The 19,097-nt window shown below is 39.4% G+C and overlaps 1 protein-coding gene across 1 annotated transcript in view; it reads right to left on the bottom strand.

The window, feature by feature from the left end:
* Window positions 1-1,200: 1,200 nt before the first annotated feature.
* The window catches only part of TMOD3 (tropomodulin 3 (ubiquitous)), an 86,122-nt gene continuing 68,225 nt past the window's right edge, over window positions 1,201-19,097 (bottom strand). The window contains exons 6-10 of the mRNA XM_011986201.1: window positions 18,786-18,916; window positions 15,887-15,994; window positions 12,437-12,580; window positions 10,726-10,870; window positions 1,201-4,519 (exon numbers count right to left, since the gene is read on the bottom strand). Of these exons, the coding sequence (XP_011841591.1) occupies window positions 4,485-4,519; window positions 10,726-10,870; window positions 12,437-12,580; window positions 15,887-15,994; window positions 18,786-18,916 (563 nt within the window). The 3' untranslated portion in view covers window positions 1,201-4,484. The remainder of the gene's footprint in view (window positions 4,520-10,725; window positions 10,871-12,436; window positions 12,581-15,886; window positions 15,995-18,785; window positions 18,917-19,097) is intronic.

The following is a 19,097-nucleotide window of genomic DNA, read 5'->3' as shown; positions in this document are numbered from 1 at the left end:
AAAAAAAAAAAAGAGTAAGTCTGGGTGTGGTGGCTCAAGCCTGTAATCCCAGCACTTTGGGAGGCTGAGGTGGGCGGATAACCTGAGGTCAGTTTGAGACCAGCCCCACTAACATGGTGAAACCCCGTCTCTACTAAAAATACAAAAAATTATCCAGGCGTGGTGACGGATGCCTGTAATTCCAGCTACTTGGGAGGCTGAGGCAGGAGAATCACTTGAACCTGGGAGGTGGAAGTTGCAGTGAGCTGAGATTGCACCACTGCACTCCAGCCTGGGCAACAGAGTGAGACTCAGTCTCAAAAAAGAATATAGAAGTCTTTGCCTCTGAATACTATTTTCTCAATTTAAAAATAATGAGTGAAGAGTTTCTTTGCTTTGTTGGTAAGCAAGTCTTAGGGCAAGAAATATCCAGAAACATTAATGATCAGTGAAGGAAAGGGTAATTTTACAGATACTTAGACCCCAAGAACTCACGGCCCTTAACTGAGAACAGCAACCCGAGTTGTCTCTAGTGCATCCATATGTTTGCTTCTCTTGGGTGCCATGGGTCAATACATTCGAAGTGCAGTAGCACTGTAGAATGAGTGAAGTTGGGCAGTACTAAACTTGCAAAGAATGGAAGTGACTAAGGACTCCAGAGAAAGCATGATCCTTGCATCTGCTGAGAGGTTAACAACGGTTCCTGGTTTTATAGGGAAAAAGTGAGGCAACCCTGGGAACACAGACCCTAAATAAGATTTTATAAAACTTCATAAAGGCTGTCATCTTATTTTAAAGACAGCAAAAGTTAGATATAATGTACAACATGATATGAGTAACATTTTATCAAAACTTTTTTTTTTTTTTGAGATGGAGTTTCACTCCTGTTGCCCAGGCTGGAGTGCAATGGTGTGACCTTGGCTCACCGCAACCTCCGCCTGCCAGGTTCAAGGAATTCTCCTGCCTCAGCCTCCCGAGTAGCTGAGATAACAGGCATGTGCCACCACGCCTGGCTAATTTTGTATTTTTAGTAGAGACAGGGTTTCTCCATGTTGGTCAAGCTGGTCTCGAACTCCCGACCTCAGGTGATCCGCCCGCCTCGGCCTCCCAAAGTCTAGGATTACAGGCATGAGCCACTGTGCCCAGCCCCAAACATTTTTAAAAATAATTCTTATTATGTCATGGAATCCTCTTTTTAAATGAAAACACAACAGATACTTGGTCAACTGGAAAACAATTTATAAAGGTCTATTTACATGTAACTTCTCCAGAGTGCATCTCTTATACAAAGCAAGGATGTGGGTTATTTCATTCAAATAACATGAAGTCGCAATTAAATGACCAAACTAACTCTCCTCGAAGTCTCTAACCATCTGCTAATTTATTTAATACAAAAATGCTTATTTGGTCTTTTAATGACAGGCAACCTTTGAAAGTGTATTTCACCTATTCTTGAGACTTCTACTAGGCTTTAGCTATAAGAATATAGCACCAAAATCCATTTTAATAGTATTAATATTTGCCACTAATATTGAGTTTTTAATACATACAATTTCATGTAGGAATATTGGGAAAATTCAGACAAATATGAGTATAACATTTTATAAAATGGGTAATAAAAAGCTTTTTTAAAAATAGCAATTTAAAAACACAAAGAATATTCTTTTACAGAACCAGATAAGCTGGTTAAAACCTAAGGTCTCAGAAAACCTTTGGCTTAAAAATTAATAGATTAGGGTTTTGCAGTAATTATAAAATTTTAGAGCAATTTAGAAATACTGAAAGTTACTAAGAGGTGCCAGATTTTTAAAGATTGAAGTAAACACGATTTTTCTCCCTTATACTTTTGGAAAGATTTTCTATATTCAATTGGATGAATGTTCATATTTAATGTTACTTATGAAGAAATCCTTTCTTTCAGTTATACAATGAACTATTATAATGCAGAATTGAAATGGTACAAGCAAAATACTCAACTTCATGCTTCGATAAACAATAAAGGAAAAAGATATTACCCATAGGTATGAGGCAAAATTATAGGTAGAGTCCCACTTACCTATATTAAAAAAAAAACCAAAAAACTTAAGGGATGAAGGGGGTACTAGTTATCAACTGATTGACTTACAGGACAATGCAAACGAGGATGCCTGACTGAAAGTCTAGGTGACCAATTCTTTCTGGTAGCCTGAGATGCCTGCTCCATGCCTGACTCTCAATCTTGCTGGAACTGTGCAGTCTCTACAAAACCAAATACAATCAAAAAGCTGCATATGGGCGCGGGGAGGGGAAGAGGGGTGAAGAAGAGAGGGAGGGAGAGAAATAGGGGAACAGAGAAAGTCGGAAGGGAGAGGGATGGAGGAAGGGAGGCAACAAAGCAAGCAGGTGAGCCTTGCTAACTTAGAAAAATATCAGTGGCCTTTAACTGACAGGGAATAGTGCAAGTTAATCTATGGCCCCTATAAAACACTGGATACTGATATAACAAAACAAAACAAGACAAAACCAAAAAAAGAAACCAAAACAAAACAAAACAAAAAAACCAAAGACACATACCACAGTTCTTATGAGGGAAGCTTAGTCTATTAAGAAGGCTTATTAGCAGAGCACACAAGAAGCTGCCTTGCTTGTTAGATAAACTGTCCAGCCCAAGCCAAAGTAGCAGACGTATTGCAATTCAATTTCAAAAAGTATTTTTGTTTTTGTTTTTTTTTTTGAGACAGAGTCTTGTTCTGTCGCCTAGACAGCAGTGCAGTGGTACGATCTCGGCTCACTCCAACCTCTATCTCCCAGGTTCAAGTGATTCTCCTGCCTCAGCCTCCCGAGTAGCTGGGATTACAGGTGTGCACCACCACACCCAGCTAATTTTTTGATTTTTAGTAGAGACAGGGTTTCACCATGTTGGCCAGGCTGGTCTCGAACTCTTGACCTTAAGTGATCCACCCACTTTGGCTTCCCAAAGTGCTGGGATTCCAGGCATGAGCCACTGCGCCCAGCCCAAAAAGTTAAAAAAAAATTAATAATGATTAGCTACCTTGCCTCCCTCAGAAATGAGATTTTTTCCCTTCAGAAACATCTCTGTAAATGATACAGCCAGGCCTGAATTTTGAGGCCAGGGTTACCTCAGATTCCATTCCTCCCTGTTTTCTGCAGCTGTAAATGCCTCTGCCATCTCCTGCTCCAGGGGCTGCCCTGAGACAGAACATGAACACAAGTCCAGATCCTCTTCCCACCAGCATCAGCTCTGCAGTCTCAAATCAGTCTCCCAATCACAGTACTCTAGTTCAATTGTTCACTTTAATACTTTGAGCAAGAAAGACTGCTTTTATTATAGAAATGACTTTTATAAATATGGACAAAAGTATAAGATGAAAGGAAGCATATACTAAAAATTAGATTTATGAAGAATAGCAGTTTTCCTTCTTGGCTGGAAGATCTGTAGCAGTGATTAAATACTGTATGCAATTCTGCACTGCAAATAGGAACTTCTTGATACTGTGTAACACCAAGTAATTTACATACATGCTAGCTTCCAGTTGACTTACAGTAACCATCAGTTTAAACAACTGTTTTGCAAGTGCCTCATACTGGAACTCTATCATATTTATTCTCTTTGATTTCATTGTTTAACAGTTTTCTTTTTTCTCTTACCCTAAATAATTAAGAGTTGGCTGTATACCTTTTTTTTGGGGGGAGGGGGCGGTGAAAACAGCTTTTATTTTTTACTATTAGCTTTCACAAAAATTTAATAATGCTCACTTTATTAAAATGAAACACTGGAATGAACTTAGACCTCACTATACTTTTAAACAAAGTATGTAACCCAGCAAAGCTGATGACTTTGTTTTAAGAAAACCTGGGTGTTGCTGTGTCTCATCAGACAAGTGCAGTAACCTGGAATGCACAGATGACCACCTCTCTCCCTGGAGACCTGCTTTAGCTCCAACACAAATGACCAGATTTTTGAGTCAACTGTTTTAAAATTCTGGCATTTTGTTCTCTTCATAGAGAAAAATCACACCCTTGCAAAGTTCATGTATTTTAAAAAATTTTTAAAAATTTAGAAAAGTCTCCAGGTCATGGAGTGAAGAAAATACTGAAGTATTTTATGTCTAAATGAAGCAATAACAATTCTGATACCAGCAATATCCCTTTTGATTTAAAAAAGATTGGTCCTTACAATGTTCAAATTATTCTACACAAATGACCTGTGAAATTTTTTACAATTGTATTTTTTTGCTCAAGAGTCATCATAAATCATTTGATTAAACTAAATTAAAATTGATTTCAGCAGAAAGCAGAAATGTTTCAGAATATAAAATATCACATTACTGATTTTACAATTTGAAACTGATAACAACTTAAACTATAAAAAAAAAAAAATGCATATCACTAAAAAAATTTTTCCAGTCTTTTCCCTTCTACCCAGGAAAATTTTACATCTGGTGTCACCAACATGAACCTTTGGTGATCTTCTGAAGTCTTCCAAAGATTACACCTTGGCAGACTTACTGGTGATCTCCTTCAACTCGTCTCTTGCGCACTATGAGAAAAATAAAAGAAACTATGTTAGAAATCCCTATTAGTTTTTACAATGGTAACTTGCTTATAACAAGCAAGTTTCTGCGTAAGTTATAAGTTCTACAAAATTGAAACGTCCATTTCCAGTTCACATGACCATTAATTAAAAAAAACAAAAACAAAAACCAAACCTACTTCCCATCATTCACCACTGTCATTTACTTGTTGAGAATCGAGGGGCTTCAAAACAAGAACTACATGCCCTAAGCTCAATGACTCATAGCTGTGCTTACACAGCAGCAGCACTAGAAATCTAAATGGTCAGCAATCATCTACAAGTCATTTGTTTTTATTTTTAACTTTGTAATTTATTTTATTAATAAAATAGAGATTAGGTCTCACTATTTTGCCCAGGCTGGTCTCAGACTCCTGGGTTCAAGTATCTGCCCGCCTCAGCATCCCAAAGTGCTGGGATTACAGGTGTGAGCCACTGCGCCTAGCCCAAGTCATTTGTTTATTGAAAAAGTACATACTCAGGTTTAAAAAAACAGCTAGTAAATTAGTGTGTTAAATTTTGAAGTGACATTCGGGCAGCTGGGGTTAGAACATATTAAAAGTAGCTATTTGCATGCTCTCCTGATTAGACACTACAATGTATTTCCTTAGGCTGTAAAAGAATATACCAAAAACATTTTTGTCATTTTTATAGGTAAGTGATTTGCTACTGCTTTCTGAATTTTCCTTCTCTTGCTTCCTGTAAAATAAACCAGTTCAGGGTCTGATAAAACAACAAATGCAAAGTAATGAAAATCTCAGACCCTGGTAATATGGCACAGTCACTTCTGACTACCATAAACTTTGGCTGCCTAAGTGGCCAACTCGCTCAGCTTATGCAGCAAAGAACGGTACATGTATGTATCTGAGACTACCAGCCTCTTCCTGGACTGGTGATGCCAAACTACTCAGGGGTGTTCTCTAGTAGCAGAACAAGGTCTTCAACTTCAAATCTTGCTACCTGCACTCTCACCTATCAGCCACTAGACAGCATTCACTGACTGCCACCAATTCAGGACTCTCAGCACTGTGGCCAGCTCCTAGAGAGGACAAAAACCACAGGTTCCAGAGTTGGTGACAAATAGAGTGAATCATGGCTCCTGTCACTTCTGTAGTATGTATTTTGGCCTAAATTGGCTGTTTGACAGAGGAACTAGAAGCCAACAGGTGTACCTGGTGTCCTGGCCAGGCCATAGACACTCCACTCTTGTGCTACTCTGACTGCTGGCTTCTGTTTGTCAGCCTTTAATAGATAAGACCACACGTTCAGATGACGTATATAAAATCTTGTTCAGCCATAGGCTGGGTGCTCGCTTGAAAATAAAACCAGAAGGACTAAAGTATCAGGTTCCCACAAACATTTTTATACTTATCTAATTAAGTTTGCCCGACTCTAAGTTTATTTTATTTATTTATTTTTTGCCAGAACTCAATAAAAATAGGGATTGCTTCATGAATGTGTGTGTCATCCTTGCAAGGGGCCATGCTCATCTTTTCTGTATCATTCCAATTTTAGTGTATGTGCTGTCAAAGCAAGCAACTGACTCTAATTTTAATCCATGCTAACAAGGACAAGTTTCATGTGTTCACTGAAGTATTAAAAAAAAATTAAATGGAGACTTGAGCTCTCAAATATCAAATCATGTATATAGATCTCTGAAAAATATAGAAATGTCTGAAAGGCAAACTTCAGATAATTCTTTAGGGTAGAACATTTCAAAGAAAATTTTGAATTGCAGCAGGGTTTGGATGTTATTGGCATACCACTTCAGATGCTAAAATGCATGCTATAAAAAAGGACAGAGTGCAGCAAACAAAAAAGGTCTACAAAATGGAATATGTAGTTAGCTAGTGCAAAGATAGTAATGTGAGACTCAAAGGTAAATAGAATATTGTTGCATGTATACCATAGAACCTCTTTGCTGTTACAGCTGTGACACTTCTTAGCTGGAGAGATGGAGAGTAGGTAGAATTATTTCAATGAATAGCTGAGACTAAGAAAACAATGAGAGAGGGAACGATGTTATCAAAATCAGAACTCAAAGATCTGATAAAGCCCCCTCTACAAGGTGAAAAAGAACTATATGCCCAGGAGATTCTGCACAAGTTTCAAGTATTGTTCTTTGATTATCTCTTTTGTGTTAGCACATATCAGGCTGCTGAGACCAGTATGTCAGAAAACATGGTCTTCAGACTTTCCATCTTTATCTTCTAGGCAGAGGTCGGAGTATACAGCTGAAAAAAAGTTAAGCTGAGCAGGAGAATGAGAAACTGCTGCCACTGTGTGTACAACAGAGGACAGTGGGGCAACGGGCCATTTCTGCCTCCTCTTTCTCACCTGGTGCTCACCTGTTACCTTCCAGCAATTCCTCAGCTCATCCTCTAGATGGCAGGCTTATAAATGTTGCCCTGTTAACAATTTTTTGGATCTGGTCCAATTTCTTTCCAAAACACACTCCACTGATAAAAGTTGTCAATACGTCATCATTAGTTAATTGCGAATGTCCTAACTAACCTCATTTTCTAACTCTAAAAGAGCAATAAGGGCAGTTTTTTTTTTTAAGTATCTTAATCATGTATTCAGTGTTCTCTAATGGCTCTCAAACGCTTCCTGCATAAAATCCAAATAAATCCAAGTTCTTTAACCATGTAATTTTAGTGTATTCTACCAACACTGCCTCTTAAATCTGCTGATATCACTTTTTTTTCTTTTTAAAGACAAAAGTCTCACCCTGTCGTCCAGGCCGGAGTGCAGTGGTGCAATCTCGGCTCACTGCAACCTCTGCCTCCTGGGTTCAAGCAATTCTCATGCCTCAGCCCCCTGAGTAGCTAGGATTACAGGCACCTGCCACCACACCTGGCTAATTTTTTATTTTTAGTTTCACCACATTGGCCAGGGTGGTCTCAAACTCCTGACCTCAGGTGATCTACCCATCTGGGTCTCTCAAAGTGCTTGGATTACAGGCGTGAGCCACCGCACCCAGCCTTGATCTGCTGATATCACTTTGTAAATACTAGCTTTAAACAACAAGTACTTATTGAAAGTTTATTCTGGAGCCAGCCTCATGATAGTCAGTTCTTAAAATCCATAGGCTGTCATCAGCACATAAATAACTTGCTTGCTCTCAAATTTGAACTTTTATCTATAATTGCCCTGTCCAGGAATGTGTTTATTGTCATTTCATGCCTGAGACCCACGTCTGAAAATGTAGTTTGGATCAGAATGAAACAGTGTAAGTGGGAGTCTACAGAGTTCCCAGCACAAAGCTGCTTGCTTTCTCTCGATTCTGCTTTGGGTCAGAACACAGCTTCTTCAACATGGCCTTCAATTCCTCTATAACACCCCACTGTGCACAGCTATTCAATTGCTCAGTGCCAACATAAAGCAGTCTAGGAAGTGCTTTTCATTTGCCCCCCCATCTTGCATTTGCCCAAATCTCCCTCACTCTAACACTGGACATTTCTTTTCTTACAGAAATGCAGGCAAAGTGCCTACCAAAACAGGCTTCACAAAAAAGCACAACTGCTGAAGCCTTGCAAAGGTCAGCACCCCTGCCATGACATTTATGGGCATTCACTGTACTGCCCCTGGAGGGCCAGTTGCTGGAATCACCTGCCTCCTGGAGGGAGGTAAGTAACAGAGCTGGTTGGGGCTTGTTAAGTTGGTTTCCAAGGAGAGGAAAAATGGAGGATACTTCTGGCTTAGTTTATGGCCATTTAGGTACCAGAAAATTGTAACTTTGAGAGAGTTCAAATTCTACCACTTATTTATTCACTTAATCCAGTTTTCTTAAGTACCTATTGTGTGTCAGGCATGGTTTTAAGAGAGTTGGGATTCAATAGTTGGACATGGCCCTGCCAACAACATAGTCCCTGCCCTCAAAAAGCATATAGTCTTTGGAAATAAGACTGTTACATATAATTAATTTTCTGAGTAAAAGGCAATTTAAAAAATAGGACAAATGCTGTGTTAAGTAGAAGACATACGGGGCACACCTGCTTAAGATGTATAACAATGATGAACTCAGAAACCCAAATATCCACTCAACACTGGAGAAACAAGCCAGGGTTTCTGAGTGTGAAATGACTTCAACCCAAATCCCATCATAGACTAAATCAGAACCTCTAAGGAAATTCGCTCTGTCACTTTTCTGTAGTGTGTTTTTTGGCAAGTCAGTTAACTTCTTTGAGCCTCAACTTACCCTGCATAACAGGAGAACAACAGTATCAGTACCTCGTGGCTGTGTAGTGCACTAATGAGAACACAGTAAACATTCAACAGAGCACTTGGCTTCACTATCCATCAAAGTAGGGTTATGTGATGGTCGTGAGGCCCTGGTCAACCAACTTTTTGGGGTGAAGAAAGTCATTTTAAGCCAATAATGTATGTGTTTTTAAACCTCTCCAATTATTTATGAAGTCCAGCTAGAACTTTATGAAGTTCTCTTAAAACATTGCTCTAAGAAGCAAAATTAAATGCCTGAAGGAAAAAATAGAAGCTAACTAGTGAACCAATACTAAAACAACTAGCATGACTTTGCAAACTACATTTGGAATCAACAATACACCAAAACACACCAATTTTCTATTTTCAAAAGCAAGCAGCTAACATCTCCTCTGGGAAAGCATAGTGATACAAAGGACAGAAGAGTTTGAGCTAGTATTTTCCACAGTGATCTGGAATAAAGAAATGAAGTGCTATTTTTTTCCTGCTCCAGAAACTTTTACAGAATGCAAACTCAAATATGGCTGAAGCTTAAGAGAATGGCAACACTTTGAAATGTCACTCCTTTTGAGAAGTCTTGTTTTACTTCTTTTCTAAAAGGCATCTTTAAAAATACTTCAATGGCAAACATCCTAGTTTAAAAGAATCAACTTTTGGAAACATGTAGAAATAAAATTCTAAGCACCATATTCTTTAATTCAGCCTTGGCTGGAAAGTCTATTTCAAACAGAAGCCACAAGCCTCAAGCAATTAAATAGGAACCACAGGAGAATGAGAGATTACTGACCCAGATGTATGCAGTGAGAAGAGAGTTCCACAACAGTCCTGTTAGAAAGATGAGCAAACACCTACATACCAGACTGTAAAACCTGGGTGAGGGCCCAGGTGCGGTGGCTCACGCCTGTAATCCCAGCACTTTGGGAGGCCAAGGTGGGCGGATGGTGAGGTCAAGAGATCGAGACCATCCTGGCCAACACAGTGAAACCCCATCTCTACTAAAAATACAAAAACTGGCTGGGCATAGTGGCTCACGCCTGTAATTCCAGCACTTTGGGAGGCCGAGGTGGGTGAATCACAAGGTCAGGAGATCGAGACCATCCTGGCTAACATGATGAAACCCCGTCTCTACCAAAAATACAAAAAAAATGAGCTGGGCGTGGTGGCAGGCGCCTGTAGTCCCAGCTACTTGGGAGGCTAAGGCAGGAGAATGGCATGAACCCGGGAGGTGGAGCTTGCAGTGAGCCGAGATCATGCCACTGCACTCCAGCCTGAGCAACTGAGCAAGATTCTGTCTCAAAAAAAAACCAAAAAAAACCAAAAAACAAAAAAAACCACCCAAAAATTAGCTGGGCATGGTGGTGCACACCTGTAGTCTCAGCTACTTGGGAGGCTGAGGGAGGAGAACCGCTTGAACCCCAGAGGCGGAGGTTGCAGTGAGCCGAGATGGCACCACTGCACTCCAGCCTGGCAACAGAGTGAGGCTCCGTCTCACAACAATAACGACAAAAAACCTGGGTGAGAAATATAATTAATTCTCTATTTTATATATTTCTATATTCCATATTCTATCATATAAAACTGAATTTCTACCGGGTCTATTTGATTAAAAGGGCAAAAAACTTTCCTTTAATGTTGAAATCTTTGTTTCAATAGTTCCAAGGACTGATTTGTAACTGAGAACAAATTGTTTGTTGTAGAAAACTGGTTACTTACAACTACGAAATATGCTTGTCACAGGAAGCTGACTTTACCCATTGACCCAATCATCACAACACCCTCACTTTAATTGAACTAGAATTCAATCGGTGTAAAAAGGACCATGTAGATTTTAGAAACAAAGGCCAAATAACTTCTTTGTTAGAATTTATTCTTAAGAGGGAAAGAAGTTCCCTCAATACATTAGCTTATGATAGAACCCAGAAACTCGATCGATACTGTCTATGTCTTACCTAAGTCATTGTTTTTTGTTATAGCATTAGCTGCCCTGGTTCGTGGTCCCTGCTGTGTAAACTGATATCCAAATTTAAGGATATTTGTATTTTCCTCAAGCATCTTGGCCATTTCCAATTCTACAGCTGTCCCCAACTGCTGCCTCTGGAATAATTAGAAAAAAAAGAACAATATTAATAAACTAGATCAAAATACTTTTCTAGGTAAATTAAGACATTCAGGCACATGCTGATTCTTTGATCTCTTTAAAAAATGTTCCCAATTCCTACAACATATACATAGTTCAGTAGTTCCAAGGACTGATTTGTAACTGAGAACAAACTGCTTGTTGTAGAAAACTGGTCACTTAAAGCTAAGAAATGTTTGTCACAGGAAGCTGATTTCACCCACTGACCCCATCATCACCACAGCCTCACTGGAACTTTACACACGCACACACACAAAATAAACTTTTTAAAGTTCAGTAATATGATCATACAGACATCAAAAAAGTGTGAATTACTACAATGAGATATACTTCATACCCACTAGGATAAGTATAATAAAAAAGATAGATAATAACAAGTGTTGGCAAGAATGTGGAAAAATGAGGACATTGCTGGGAGGAATGTAAAATAGTACAGCTACTGTGGAAAACTGTTTGGCTGCTGCTCAAAAAGTTAAACATAGAGTTACCATGTGACCCAGCAATTACAATCCTAGCTATATAGAGAAATGAAAATCTATGTCTATGTAAGAGTTTGTAATGAATGTTCATAGCAGTATTATTTCTAGTGGCCATACGTGGACACACCCCAAATGGAATAGAATATTATTCAGTCATAAAAGAATGAGGTACTGATGTATGCTACAATACAGATGAACCTCCAGAACATTATGCTAGGTGAAAGAAGCCAGTCACAAAAAGATCACATATTGTTTGATTCCCCAGATACAAGCTGTCCAGAATAGGCAAATCCTAAGAAACAGAAAGTGGATGAGTGATTGCCAGAGCCTGGTGAGAGGGGTGAATGGGGAGTGACTGCTAAAGGGTATGGAGTTTCTTTGTGGGGTAATGAAAATGTTCTGGAATTAGTGGTAATGGCTGTAAAACTCCACAAATATACTAAAAACCATTTAACTGTATATTTTAAAAAAGTGAATTTTACTGTATGTAATTATATCTCAATAAAAAATTAAAAACATGGATTAAGAAGCACTGGGTTAAATTTTAAGACATAATCCTCTTTTCTACCTTCATAGTTTACAAAAGTTGTTTGAAGGACTGAAGGAGACATTTACCAAATATTTTTTCAAATAACTGGAGTTATTTTTTCAAATAAAAAAATTAATATCTAATCTGGATGGAAACATTGCTAACATGTATCTCTCTGCCTCTTACTTACAAAGACCCTACAATGTGGACCTTGCCAGCACAGAGCTGAAAAATTGGAAGGTGGACTAGGTCACAGGTAAAAGTCCTCTCAGTTCAAACTAGATAGCCATCTAAATTCTCTTAAAATGATCTAGGGAGAGTATACACCTTTACATTGTATACACTGTTATATACACTAATATTCTAGATACCCCAAATGTCCGCTCTCCATTCAGCCCAGAATCTTTCAACAGGGATCCCTGACAGCCCACCTCCCATCCCCATCCTGAGTCGCCAAGCCCTACATAGCAGTGTGGGCTGTAGCTTCCTCGACGTTATTGTTGTAGAACATTGACCTGATTGTCAATCTTGAGCTCTGCCAGGGTTTCATTATCTCTTAACGCATCAATCAGTGCCAGAATCCCAACTCCTGTGATAAAGTTGGACTCCACATTTAAGCTCTTCAAAGTTTTGTTCACTTTCAGCATTTCTGCAAAAGCCTAGAAATTAAAGAAAATATTAAGAGATGAAAATTTGATATAGTACCTACTACATATTGTACATGTCATAAACAAATATATTAATTAACATAACTGCCTTAATGTTTGTCATTAGTTGTTTCAGTTTGACACAGTAGCCCATAGCTCTCACAGGTACAGTTGTCCCTCAGTATTCACTGGGGATTCGTTCCAGGACCACCTGCAGATACCAACATCTTCAGATGCTCAACTGCCTTATATAAAATGGCATAGTATTTGCATACAACCTGCACACATCCTCCTTTATACTTTTCATTATCTCTAGGTTACTTAATATACCTAATACAATGCCTACACATCATTTCATTTTTGTGGATTCAACACAGTATCTGGCATACAGCAAATTCAGATTTTGCTTTTAGAAATCCATAGAATTTTTTTTCCCAAATATTTTTGATCTGAAGTTGGTTGAACCCATGGATGACTGTATCTACTTTTCTTTTTCTTTTTTTTTTTTTGAGGCAGGGTCTTGCCCTGTCACCCAGGCTGGAGTGCAGTGGCATGATCACAGCTCACTGCAACCTCTGCCTCCTGGGCTCAACTGATCCTCCCACCTCTGCCTCCTGAGTAGCTGAGACTACAGTTGTGCACCACCATGCCCGGCTAATTTTTGTATTTTTTGTAGAGATGGGGTTTCACCATGTTGCCCAGGCTGGTCTCAAACTCTTGGGTTCAAGCAATCCACCCACCTCGACTTCCCAAAGTGCTGGGATTACAGTTGTGAGCTACTGCACCTGGCCTGTACCTATTTTTCATATGCACCCTGTCATAATCTTTAGATTTTTTGGTCACGTGTAATTCCCTGTTGGTGACATTCTCTACTCCTCATTCCCTACTTCATGCTTCTTTCTTCTGTCTCTCTCACTCTTTCAGTTTCTGTGTCAGGCCAACTTCATCAATGTCCCTGGAACATCTTTTCTTATTTGGGTCTTGCTGTAGCTGGACCATGTGAAGCCAAAATGAGGGTAAATTATGTACTAATTTCCAAGGCAGGGGACAAAAAAGTGGTCAAGGCAGAAGGCCAGAAAAGAACACAGATAACCAGAACCAGAAGAGCACAAAGGCCATTGAGAAGAAGGGGCTAATGACATATTAAATTCCTCAAGTAATGGTATGTCTTCAATCTGCTTCTGTTTCACTTCTCATAGGATACGGCACAGTATTAGACATTTGACTCAGTGCTTAATAAATACCATATTGATTAATTAACAGAAGCCTACAAGTGAAAAAAGAAAGAGGAGGGAGACTGGGAAGGAAAGAGAAAGAGACAGAGAGGTAGGAAGAGAGAAGAAGGGAAGGAAGGAGGGAAAGGAAAGAGAAAGAAAAAAGAAGAACGATCATGAGTTTATATAAAACAGCCCCGTAGGGGGATTAAAAACAAGCTTAAACTACAGAAAATATGGGTAAGACCAAGCTTAAAGTTAAAGGAAAGGCAATAGGGGGTAGAGATACTACAAAAAACTGTGGCTGATACCTACATACTTGTCCTTTCTATTAGCAACAACTAGCTATGTGAGCTGGAACAAATCCCTTATCCATACATTTATTCAAATATTACTGATGGTCTATTATTTGATTAGCACTGTTCTAGAGATTCAGAAATAAAACATATTGGTCCTTGCCTGGCAGAATGTTCCTTCTAGTTGGGGAGGGACGCAGATAATAAAAGTAAGCAAAGTGCAATGTTAGAGGGTAAAAAGAAAAAAGGCACAATAGGGTAGACGGGGAGTACTGGGGGTGGAAGTGGGGTTGGTATTTTATATAGCATGGTCAGGAAAAGCCTCACCTAGAAGGTGACTTTTGAGCAAAGAGTCAAAGTGATAAGGTGAAGTTATGTGGATTATTTTAGGAAGAAAGTTCAAAGCAGAAGGAACAAAGGTATGGGCCCTGATTTGGGAGTCCACATGGCATGTTGAAGAAGGCTGTATGGCTAGAGTAGAATGAAAGAAAGGGCAAGTAAAGGAGATGAGATTGACTTATGTGAAGCCTTATAAGGCCACTGAAAGATTTTGATTTTTACTCTTAATGAGATGGGAAGCTGCTAGAGGGTTCTCCGAATAGGAATGAGATAATTTAACTTAAGTTTAAAAGAATCACTCTTAGTGCTATGTAAAGAATTGATTTTGGGGTAGGTAAAATAGATGAAGGTAACTCAATTAGGAGGCTGTTGCAATAATCCAGGTGGGAAAAGATGGTGGCTTGGGTCAAGGTGGTAGTTGTGAAAATGGTGAGAAGTAGTTGGATTCTGAAATATTTTGAAGACAGGGCTAAAGGTTGCAAGAAAGGGATGTCAAGAATTATTCCATTATAATTTTTTTTTTGCCTGAGCAATTAAAGATTGAAATTGCATTTAGTAAGATAGAAAAGAGCAGAGAAAAGCAGGCACAGGATGGAAGTCAGGAGTTTGGTTAAGGACTTACATGTAAGATGTAAATTAGACATCCAAGTAAAGCTGCTGAGGAGGTAGCTGAACATGAATACAGAATTCCGGAGAGAGATACAAACTGTAGATAACAACACCGGGAGGCATCAGCAAGTATATGGAGATAATATATATATTTCTGAGATTACCCAGGAAGTCAATATAGACTGAGAAAAGAAGGACCAAGTTCTGGGCCGTTCCAATATTTAGAAGTTGAAGAGATGTGGAGAAACCAGTTCAGGGCTTTGAGAAGGACTGTCCACTGAGGTAAGGGGAGCCCTCAATGGAGTGAGTGATATTCTCAAAGCCAAGTGAAACAAAAGGTTTATACCATGATCAAGTGGGATTTATCTCAGGAATGAAAGGTTGGTTCAATATATAAAAGTCAATCAATATACCATATTGACAGAATAAAGGACAAAAACCGTATGATCATCTCAAGAGACACAGCAAAAGCATTTAACAAAAATCCACCACCAAGGATCCATAAATGGAATCCTCTGAAGATGTTAAAATAATGTGGTAGATCCCTATGTATTGATACAACAAAACTTTAAAGATAAAACGTAGAGTAAAAAATCAAGTTGCAGAACAGCATACACTACATGATTCCATTTATGTTTTAAAAAATTCATAGGAAGGAGGGGGAAGCTGGGAGGGGGAAAAATTCATAGGAAGGAAATACAGGAAAAAATAAACACAAAAAGGTGGTAAGTAATATACTGCCTAATAGTGAGCTAAAAGATTAACTATAAAATAAAGGGGTAAATCTCGTTCATAAAAATCACCACTGTAACACACCCTGGGTATGTCATAATTTTGATATTCTCAAGTAGCTTACTTACAGTAGCAACAGGGTCATTGCTCCGGGTGGCTGCAAGACTGAAACATTTCACATGTGTGTTGGTTTCCAAAGCCTTTGCAAAATCTTTTAGGGTTGGAATTGGGATATTCTTGAAAGACAATAATATAAAACATCATTACATTTCAATTTTCATTATATTTAGTTTCCATTAATCAAAATTTTTTTTTTTGCTTTAAAATTCAGAAGTTATACAAACTCATAAGAATTAGTCTACAAACGAAAACAAATAATGCAGTTTTCTCCACATTTATCTGACTTATTTATGATGGAGCATTTGCATAAACTACTGACTCAGAGCAGTGCACATAACACCATTTCTCTAGCACTTAGATTTTAAAAAATTCTCACTATTCTCACCTTTCATTATTCTTTGTATGTATGTATGTATTTATTTATTTATTTTGAGACGGAGTTTCACTCTTGTTGCCCAGGCTGGAGTGCAATGGCGCAATCTCAGCTCACTGCAACCTCCATCTCCGGGGTTTAAGCAATTCTCCTGCCTCAGCCTCCCAAGTAGCTGAGATTACAGGCATGCGCCACCAGGTCTGGCTAATTTTGTATTTTTAGTAGAGATGGGGTTTCATTATGCTAGTCAGGCTGGTCCCGAACTCCTGACCTTGGGTGATCCACACTCCTTGGCCTCCCAATGTGCTGGGATCACAGGCGTGAGTCACCGCTCCCAGCCTTCATTATTCTTTTTATATGAAAATAAAAGTGGATTTACTTTTCTACAAGGAGAGAGATGAAGGAGCCCATCTCTGACGGAGTATGATTCCTGAGGCAGACAGACTGTTCTCAGTCACTTAGTTTAAGCTACAAAGTACTAAGAGAGATTAACCCTACACTACTTGAAGGAGAGCAAATAAAGTATTGAAGATGCTGGTTTTTCTCAGTAGTATCTGAGACTTCAATTCCCCTTAGCCTGGTTATTTTCAGATCATTACTGTTTATTTAGAGAAAGGGATACACAGGGACCAAATTAAAAAAATTACAATAGGCCGGGTGCAGTGGCTCACACCTGTAATTCCAGCACATAGGGAGGCCAGGGTGGGCAAATCACTTGAGGTCAGGAGTTCAAAACCAGCCTGGCCAACATGGTGAAACCCCATCTCTACTAAAAATACAAAAATTAGCCAGGTGTGATGGTGGGTGCCTGTAATCCCAGGTATTCAGGAGGCTGAGACACAAGAATCACTTGAACGTGGGGCGGGGCAGAGGGTGCAGTGAGTCAAGATCGCAGCCTGGGCAACAGAGCGAGACTCTGTCTCAAAAAAACAAAAAAACAAACAAACAGGCTGGGCGCGGTGGCTCAAGCCTGTAATCCCAGCACTTTGGGAGGCCGAGACGGGCGGATCACGAGGTCAGGAGATCGAGACCATCCTGGCTAACATGGTGAAACCCCGTCTCCACTAAAAACTACAAAAAAACTAGTGGGGCGACGTGGCAGGCGCCTGTAGTCCCAGCTACTCGGGAGGCTGAGGCAGGAGAATGGCGTAAACCCGGTAGGCGGAGCTTGCCATGAGCTGAGATTCGGCCACTGCACTCCAGCCTGGGCGGCAGAGCGAGACTCCGTCTCAAAAAACAAACAAACAAACAAACAAACAAACAAGTGAGTAATCAACTATGAATATAAGCTTTCTCTGAGGCTTTCCTTCCTCCACTCACAGGAAGGATTACTCCCTAGAGGAGCACAGAGGCTTTCTTCCCTAGGCTCGTGATTTCCAGATGCTCTCCTCCCCTTGTCCCCCAGTTCAAAAAAATCAACTTTTAAAATAAGGAATTTATAATGAAGCTTTTACACAATGGCTAATATCTAGATAATCTGAGTTTACTCTTCGGTGATTAATTACCCCTATGCCCTCCTAATTTCTTCTTTCCTTACTCCAGGGAACAGTTGCATTGTTTAAAACTCAAAGTAAGATCCCAGAAAGCCTATTCCTAGGTGATTACTCAAGAGAATTTAAAGCATGTTCACACAAAAACCTGTGTGTGAAAGTATATAGTGGCTGTATTAATAACCATCCCAAACTGGAAGGAACCCATATGTCTACCAACTGATGAACAGATAAACAAACTGCAGCGTATCTGACACACTCATCAGGAATGAATCTCAAATGCATTATGCTAAGAAGTCAGACCCCAAAGGCTACATACTATAGGATTCCATTTATATGACATTCTGGAGAAGGCAAAATGATAGGGAAAGAAAATAGGTCAGTGGTTGTCAGGGGCTAGAGCTGGGGGGCAGAGAATGACTACAAAGGGGTATGAGAGAACTTTTGCAGTGACAGATATATTCTACATCTTGAGTGTAATGGTAGTTGTACAAAATTGTATGCACCTGTCAAAATTCATAGGCCTGTACATTAAAAGGGAGATTTTTACCATATTTAAATTTTACCTCAAAAAAAACCAGGTTTTATTTTTTGAGACGGGGCGGTGGCAGGTCTCACTACGTTGCCCAGGCTAGTCTCAAACTTTTGGGTTCAGGCCATCCTCCAGCCTCAGTCTCCCAGATAGCTGGGATTACAAGCATGCACCACCATACCTAGCTAAGGAACCAAATTTTACAAAAGCAAGACCCAAGAGGCTACATGTTCTTAGAAGCGGGCAGTATTTAGAAAACCCGAGAGATTTATTCTGACAGTTTGTAGGGTTTACATTTTTAGATGATAAATTTCTCAAAAAGCAAGTGAGAAAATACTATACCATAACACTTCAGTATCTAAAATATGAAGAAACCTATGTTAGCATACTGGTAAGAGCAAAAACTTTACCTTAAAGTAGAAAGAATTAGACTATTTTATCAACTGCCCAGCTCTCATCCTAGGTTCAGCCGACTCAAAGCAATACAAAACCACTCTGACTAGCACACTTACCTTTATATTATTCAAATTAACTTCAACAAGATAAGCATCATTTTCTTTAATTCTCTTCAAACTCTCTTCTACGTTGGTTGGATTTGGTGGCTCATCAAATACTGGAAGAATCTTTTCACCTTTGACCACATCTGCAGTGATAAATGAAAAGAGCAGCAGTTGATACTTTTTTTTTTTGAGATGGAGTCTCGCACTTTCACCCAGGCTGGAGTGCAGTGGCACTATCTCGGCTCACTGCAAGCTCCGCCTCCCGGGTTCACGCCATTCTCCTGTCTCAGCCTCCCGAGTAGCTGGGACTACAGGCGCCCACTA

This window comes from Mandrillus leucophaeus, unplaced genomic scaffold (assembly GCF_000951045.1).
Source record: "Mandrillus leucophaeus isolate KB7577 unplaced genomic scaffold, Mleu.le_1.0 Scaffold108, whole genome shotgun sequence".
In the NCBI taxonomy this organism is placed as follows: Eukaryota; Metazoa; Chordata; class Mammalia; order Primates; family Cercopithecidae; genus Mandrillus; species Mandrillus leucophaeus.
The sequence above is the reverse complement of the archived record's forward strand: the minus strand, read 5'-3'. Positions and strand labels throughout refer to the sequence as shown.